The sequence below is a fragment of the Solea solea genome, chromosome 1 (genome assembly GCF_958295425.1).
Source record: "Solea solea chromosome 1, fSolSol10.1, whole genome shotgun sequence".
In the NCBI taxonomy this organism is placed as follows: domain Eukaryota; kingdom Metazoa; phylum Chordata; class Actinopteri; order Pleuronectiformes; family Soleidae; genus Solea; species Solea solea.
The window spans coordinates 892,595-899,995 of NC_081134.1; the positions used below are offsets into that span (position 1 = coordinate 892,595).

The 7,401-nt window shown below is 40.2% G+C and overlaps 1 protein-coding gene across 1 annotated transcript; it reads right to left on the bottom strand.

Moving 5' to 3' along the window:
* Positions 1-395: 395 nt before the first annotated feature.
* LOC131469221 (holocytochrome c-type synthase) lies at positions 396-6,559 on the bottom strand. The gene is made up of 9 exons (XM_058644174.1): positions 6,464-6,559; positions 5,522-5,644; positions 5,391-5,438; positions 4,959-5,006; positions 4,069-4,199; positions 3,666-3,814; positions 3,203-3,322; positions 2,998-3,084; positions 396-2,418 (listed from the first exon to the last, which is right to left on the bottom strand). Exons 2-9 carry the CDS (start codon positions 5,628-5,630, stop codon positions 2,220-2,222), a joined length of 891 nt encoding a protein of 296 aa, XP_058500157.1. The 5' UTR covers positions 5,631-5,644; positions 6,464-6,559; the 3' UTR covers positions 396-2,219.
* Positions 6,560-7,401: the final 842 nt, after the last annotated feature.

Consider the following 7,401-nt stretch of genomic DNA (forward strand, 5'->3'; position numbering starts at 1 on the left):
TGAGGTTTGTTAAATCTGTAAATGTGTATCATTTGCTGGGACATATACTGATGCTGGATTTTTAACACCTGTGTCATATTCCAGCAGGAAAAGTCTGATTGTAAGAAAAATGCACTGGACACATCCCTAAAATATCTTGAGATTTAAAATGACAGATTACATCGATCAGTGCTTAAGACCAGACGTCTTAAAACTCAACTAAGCCCTAAATGCCACAGCAGTCGCATCAAATGTGTTAAATGAAAATTTAAAAAGTCCTGACTTGGTCTCCTTATTTCATAATGTCTGTGACTCCGGACGGTGTACGCACCTCAAGCCACTTACAGTATCCAAATATTTCACATTCTAAGACAAAGACAATATAACAATAATAATAATAATAATCATAACTATAATAACAGAGGCAAAACAGGAGCAGCTTTATTGACCGGCAGAGTTTAAATCATTTCAACATACACCAACATTTCTGTGAACAGAACCAGGATTCTGCACAGAAATGAACTCTCACTCATCAAATAACTCAATAAATAAAAATACAAATAACAGCACAAGAAAATGAGCAGGGCAGTGTTCCCTGAGGACCAGGTTTGGGAAACACTGCTTTATAAAGACGTGGAAGTTCAGACAGCAGCGGAGAATTTGCAGATGAAATGTTGTGCTGACATTGACGTATAACTCCAAAGTTGGCTCGTACTTTTACAAATTAAATAATTGATGGCTGAGTTCCATTCAGCTTACTCAGTTTCAGGCTGCACTCTCCATCACTGATGCCATCATCAGTAAAACCTGTGTTTTCCACTGATGTAATGTTACAATGGCTGCTAAGAAAAAGGCCAGTTGTGTTGCAGAGGCAGGAACACTAGAGTTAACATTGTTACTCTGATCTGAATCGACTGCAGAAAGTTCATGTGGATGCACATCACTCACCACGCCACATAATCCAAGAGAATAATCCTGTTTAACTGAGCTACTTTTTAAGATACAGTACATTACGGCAACTTTGCTTTTGAGTTCAAACATGTTTCTGTATTCAGATTTGGAAAGAGTTAAAGGGCTATTTTCATTTTTCTACAATTGACTTTTGAAGGAAAACATAGTTGACAATATTCTCACAGACAGATGTGATCTTTACTTTGATTTTAAATGGATTTCTGAGAGAGGTGTAATGCTGCCCCCCACAGTTCCATGTTTAAATCACAGTTCAAAGCTCTTTATCACAGCTTGAAGTTATTTAATACAATTTAGCTCAAAGCTTCCTTTTCTTCCGCAAATAATTTCTGGCAGGCTGCACACTGAGAGGCACAATAAGCCCCCACATCCCCCCCTCCAACCACTGCCTGAAGCCCTCCACAGTTCTTATCCTCTCATCTACAGTCTCCTCTAATTCTCATTTCTCTTCATCGGGTTAGGAAGTTATCAAACGCAGTGGTTTGTCATCATCTTCTCATCCTTCATCAACTTCTCCACCCGACTGGTTTCTCGTCTCCCCAGTCCTACCCCGCCATTTCCTCCCTGTGAGAGGAAGTGTCCTACAGCCCATGGTGAAGCTCAGTGTGAGGAACTCACTCCTCTCGTCTCTGTTTCCTCACAGCTCAAAGTTCTTCAACGCAGCTTAAACTTTGAAAGACGCCATGGAATTTCACTTAAGTCAAAAATAAAATTACAGGTCAAACTTGTCAGGTTTATCTATGTGAACCCTTCTAATTTAATCCTTTCAACATAAACAGTATGTGAGGCGAGTAGAGCCAGTGGTAATGCACCACAAGTAATAAAAAAAGTACCACTGAGTGCTGAATTCAAGAAAAAGATATGAATTCAAATGAGAATTGTACCCAACTCCACCTGCAGTATGGATCGTAAGAACATGCCGACGCCTACAACAGCTGTGATGACATCACAAGCACATGATCCTGTTAAAACTGTCTGTTAGAAAAACGTCAGTAATGTGAACAGTCGAGTCTGAGAGGAAGTTACAGACACCATGTGACAAAAAACCTTTGATGGACATGCTGTTTGTAAATAAAGTGTGAATTGTGTAATTATAGTTTCCACTTGAATCAATATGATTAACAGATAAAGCTACATACTAACTGAGGGTCTGTTAAAACCATCAGAGCCATTTTATTTCCTTCACACGCTGAAATGAGGAACATCATATTCGTAGTCCTTTCATGTGTATGACGTTTAAACGTTGACCTATGTTTGTTGTCGGGAGGGTTTTAGGAGGTCCAGCGCCACCAGGTCACCTTCATGCGGTCCCACACTGCTCCCAGAGAGTCAAAGGCGGGACGGACGTCCAGGATCGAGAACTGGTACGTGTCTTTGTTGATTTCTCCGTCGTAGTAGTCGATGATGTAGCGCACCTCCTTCCCACAGCGGTCAATAACCCAGTCATGGCGGTCAAAAGGCAGCTCGTAGCTGTGGGTGAGAGAGACAGGGTTCCCCACCAGGGATGTAATCAACCGAGGGATGCAATCAACCGAAGACTTTCTTGGTCGACTGAAGCCCTGAAATTTAGACTCAAAATCAACTAGTCGGGGGTTTTATCACCATCTATAATTGTAAACTGTTGCCACACTGATGTCTGTGACATGGATGTTAGAGGACGAACGACTGTAGCTCGACATTCAATAAAACACCCCCATTAGCACTTGGTACGTTCCTCCAGATGAAATCAAATTAACCAAAGACAAAATTAACACGGCAAAAAGTCGACTTATCAGAATTTGACTCATAAATGGACCAGTCGACCGGGACGTCACAGCCATAGTTCTTACACATTTTTACCGATCACTTTTCAAAACTTCCATGACTCAACTTACGCAGTTTAACAAAGGTAGTGACCACAGAGCACAGACATGATGTAGCCCTATCACAGGCTACGTAGCAAAAATATCTCAGTCAACATCCACAGTAAAAAACATTCAGTATAAAATGCATTTTTAAAAACTAAGTTGTGAACAACAGTTGAGGTAGATAAACTGTGGCAGAACTCACCCCATCCAGTGACGGAAGCGAGCTCTGGGTGAGTACTCCTTGGCTTTGCCGCCAAACCTCTTCAAGGCTGGTCCACATGGACATTCACTGACGGCAGAGAAAAGACAAAATACTCTTCAAATAACTGCAGCATGAAGTGTGCTGCTCTATATGCTGCTGCTCTATATGATGCTGCTGCTGCTGCTGCTGCTGCTTCCTGACTCACCGTACATGTAGCGCCTCCCATTTCAGGATCTCCTGCCAGGCCTGCTCATTGTTCTTGTTGTGGATTTTAATGATGTTGGTCATATCTTGAGCACCGAGGTCCTCCTCACGCCAGCGCCACCTGCAGTACAGGGCCACACACACGCAGGACAGAGTTATTTAGAGTCCAAAATTAGCCAACCTTTAAGATGTTCTCTGCACGACCTCCTCTCATTTAAATAAGGATAACATTTAAATCCAAGCAATCCGGCACGCTGAACTGTTAACAGTAGGATTGGGATTTCTCATCTTCCCTGATGAGAAAAAAAAAACAATCCCTGGTCTTTTATCTTGATAATAGCAGCGCTTAAAAGGTCTTCATATATAATTAAACATCAAGGCTGCAACTGTAAGTTTTTTCCCTTTGAAGTTTGTTAGATGCTACATAAAAAAAAAAAAAAAAAATGCATTATAAAGAAACTGACCCCTTCCTCAGCATGGCGTTCCAGAACATCTGTTCAGACGGGTAAACCCATTTTTTCTCGTCACCATGACGGGGAATGTTGGACTCCTCTCTGGAGACTGAGAGAGAGAAGGGCTGGTCTGGAGCTGGTGTTTGGTTGGGAGGAGGCATCTGTATGCAATCGGGGGGGAGGGGGGGGTAAATAAATCCTTTATGTTTAACAATGTGACAACGGTGTGAATTTGTGACTTAAATGACATTGCAAGAAAACATTTATTTAGATTACTGTAAGTGAAACACACCTAGAGTAAAAGTTATGAAGTGTGGTTGTATGAGACAATGACAAATGGCTGCACTGATAATATTGATTGTGATGACACGTAAGAAACTGTCTTTCTCCATCCTAGAAGTAAGTGTCCTGGTACCATATTTGTTGGATCGATGTCACTCTTGCTTTCTGCAGCTTTCATTGGACACCCCACAAACTCGTAGGCACGGTCCTGGTGGGCCGGGCCTGTTTCCGCTTTGTGCATCGGACACCCCGACGGAGGAGACGCTATAGGAGACATGGACACTTGGGTGAAGCATGGTAGGCACAGTGCGTTCCTGATGCTTAAATTAACTTCAACAGTACCACATTTAAAAAATGCAGAAAGATGAGAAACAATGCAGTCAGGACAGTAACACGCTGTAAACCTGTGACATTATTAGCAACAGCAGCAACAACCACTGTATCAAACCAAATACAAGGGAAGATGGAGGATTTATATGAATTATGTTTTCAATGGTCTTGAGCCACCAGCCATCAGAGACAAATTATTTTCAGAATATGTACTCCCAGAAATTCTCCTCCAAAAATTAGCGCCAATCCCCAGAGTTTTCACGTACGATGAACGCAGCGGGAAAGGGTTAGTGTCTGTCTGAATGCAGCTTTTCAAATTGGGGTTAGATTAATTGGAGAATCTGATTTGACCATAGGTGTGAATGTGGTTGTTTGCCTCTGTATGTTGGTCCTGTGATACACCGGTAAGCTCTAGACTAGTGGCGTTCAACAAAACCCACAATAAGGAACAGTTTGGAGCATGTGAACTAACAAGATATTGAAAGTTTGCACCAGAATATATACACAGGTTTTCAATAAAGATATCAACACCACAAAAAAAAAATGCACAAATGTCACATTATAAATAAAACAAATGAAAATCCTGATCACATGAAATCCATAAGCATGCATTAATAAAAGAAAGCATGTCCGGCCACTGAGACAGCTACCATATAGTCATGGGATTGTGCAAAATAAAAATAATACACCTACCTTTTTCAGGCTGTGCTTGATGCATGGGGCACTCTGAGGGAGGAGACACTGTGAAATACAAATACAGAGAAAGCACAGTGAACATAACAAACAAACATTTGAGCACAAAAATTTACGGCTTATATTTGTATTACTCAAGATAAACTATACAAATGTCACATGATAAATATAACAAATACAAATCTAGACAACATGAAATATAAATACCTGCATTAAAGCATATAACGCATGTGTAGGGACTTAACCGTACCTGCTTCTTAAAAATGACTGACATCCCTTCATGCCTTTCTTGTTTTACTGAATTAATGACGAACAACACATCACAATTAACCTGCATATTCATTAACATTACCCACTGTAGCTATGAATTAAAGATACAACATCCTAAAAAGCTGCATAATTAACTTAAATACAGACACATGATACACCTACCTTTCTCAGGCTGTGCTTGATGCATGGGGCACTCTGAGGGCGGAGCCACTGTGGAATACATATAAAGCCTATTACAATCTGATAACACATCACTTATTAAACACGACTGGTACGAAACAACGCAGCACTACCTGCCACAGGCTTGGCTTCATGGTGCATGGGGCAGCCCTGAGGAGGGGTAGCCATCATGGCCCCTGCCTGGACTGTAGGAGTCGTGGGTGTGGACGTGGATGCTCCCATCCTTCCAATCTGATCTGGAGACAAGACAACAACACACAAGCATCCCAAACATCAATACACTTTGTGTTACAATACTCTGTTACAGATAACTTGCACCAATATTTCTTTAAATAGTGACATTTAGTGTTAAGCACGGAGTCCACTGGTGAAACTAATAATCATGAATGTTTATTAAGATACAGTTTGAGTAAGAAACCAATATTCAGTTGCAGCCCTTTTATAATAAGCTATAATAACTCAATGTATATTCATCTGACCGAGATTTAAAATAACTTTAACTAAAAGCCTATGTTTATTTAAACGGTGAATAAAGTGTCAAATAAAGCACAACCAGAACAGCATTAACAAATATAAGTTTAAGTGGTAAAGCTGTACGATGGTAACCAGCATATTTAAAAAAAACAATGTATGTCTGTATAAACAAATAAAGTGAAAGTCTTATATGATTTTCTATAACGCTGTATCCTTGAATAACCCCACGGCTAACGTTAGCATACTGTAGCTCACTAAGCAGTGCTAGCTATAGCCTAGTTCCGGTCTCCAGACTCACAAATATCTACAATACACTCGGCGATGACTTCATATTAATGACCAATATTAAATGAAACGAGGAGTCACATTAACCACATTAACGTTAACTCTGTGGCTTTCTTTTAAAGAACATTAGCCAGGCTAACTAGCAGCTATGCTCGCGTTAGCCGAAAGCCTCTGTTCGAGTCTGTAATTCTAATGTCACGCAGTCACGGCGTGTTGTTTAGTCTATGAAGTCTAAGTACTCTCGTGTTTTAAGTCCACGAGCGACAAGAACGTCAGTGACGGGACAAACAACTCACAGGTGCTGGAAACCAGTGACGAGATCTCAGGTCAACACTCCAATGTCAGCGTGCAGGACGTCGCCGGTGTGTTACGATCCACACGTTGTTGCACAACTGACGTCTACCACGTGCCGTACGTGCCCATTGACGTCATTACGTGGGTCTTATGAAAATGGCAGTTACGTCATTAGGTTCTTATTAAAAATGTATATTGTTGTTGTAATAATAATAATAATAATAATAATAATAATAATAATAATAAAGCAAAAAAAATTACGTTCTTGAATCAGGCAATAAGGTTTATTTTTGTTGCAGCAATATTTTTCCAGTGGCCACTCCTGGTACTGAAAAAAAAACAAAACAACAAACTCACAGAGATCAAACCATTGACAATCACACCAACAAACTATTTTCCCATAACTACAGTGGTAAAAGACATGTCTGTAAAACTGTTCAAATGACACCTCAACACATGGACATAGGCATTTATATTCTATGTTTCATTCATGGAGTTTCATATAAGAATGTTTTTGGAGTTCTTATAGTTCAGTGTTTCCCAACCCTGAACACTGCCCTGCATGTTATAGATGTTGCCCTGCTCCAACACACCTGATTCAGATGAACAGCTCGTTACCAGGCGAGCTGACCATCTGAATGTAGTCATTATAATTAATTTCAGGTTGCCCTTATCCAGCAAACCAGGAGACCATCTCCTTTCTTTCTTTTTTTTTTTTATTTACAGTTTATGCTTGAACACATAGAAGAACAGATTATAGCCACTCAACAAAAAGGTTCACCTAAAATAAAAAAGTGTGAACTTATTTTACAATATCTTTACAGCTTTATCTCACCATGAACAGCCTTTTCACACACAAATTACACCTTAACCATTACCAGTTAATCCCTTAACCTAACCAAAATTCGAATTTTAGTCCTAAAATAAACCAGTTCCTCAG

Bases quoted from the DNA above. Each gene is read 5' to 3' on its own strand.
- LOC131469221 (XM_058644174.1), bottom strand. From the start codon at position 5,630: ATGGGAGCATCCACGTCCACACCCACGACTCCTACAGTCCAGGCAGGG. The intron at 4,200-4,958 runs GTAGGTGTATTA...TGTCTCCTATAG, and splicing joins TCAAGCACAGCCTGAAAAAG to CGTCTCCTCCGTCGGGGTGT. The intron at 2,419-2,997 runs GTGAGTTCTGCC...TCTCACCCACAG, and splicing joins CGCTTCCGTCACTGGATGGG to CTACGAGCTGCCTTTTGACC.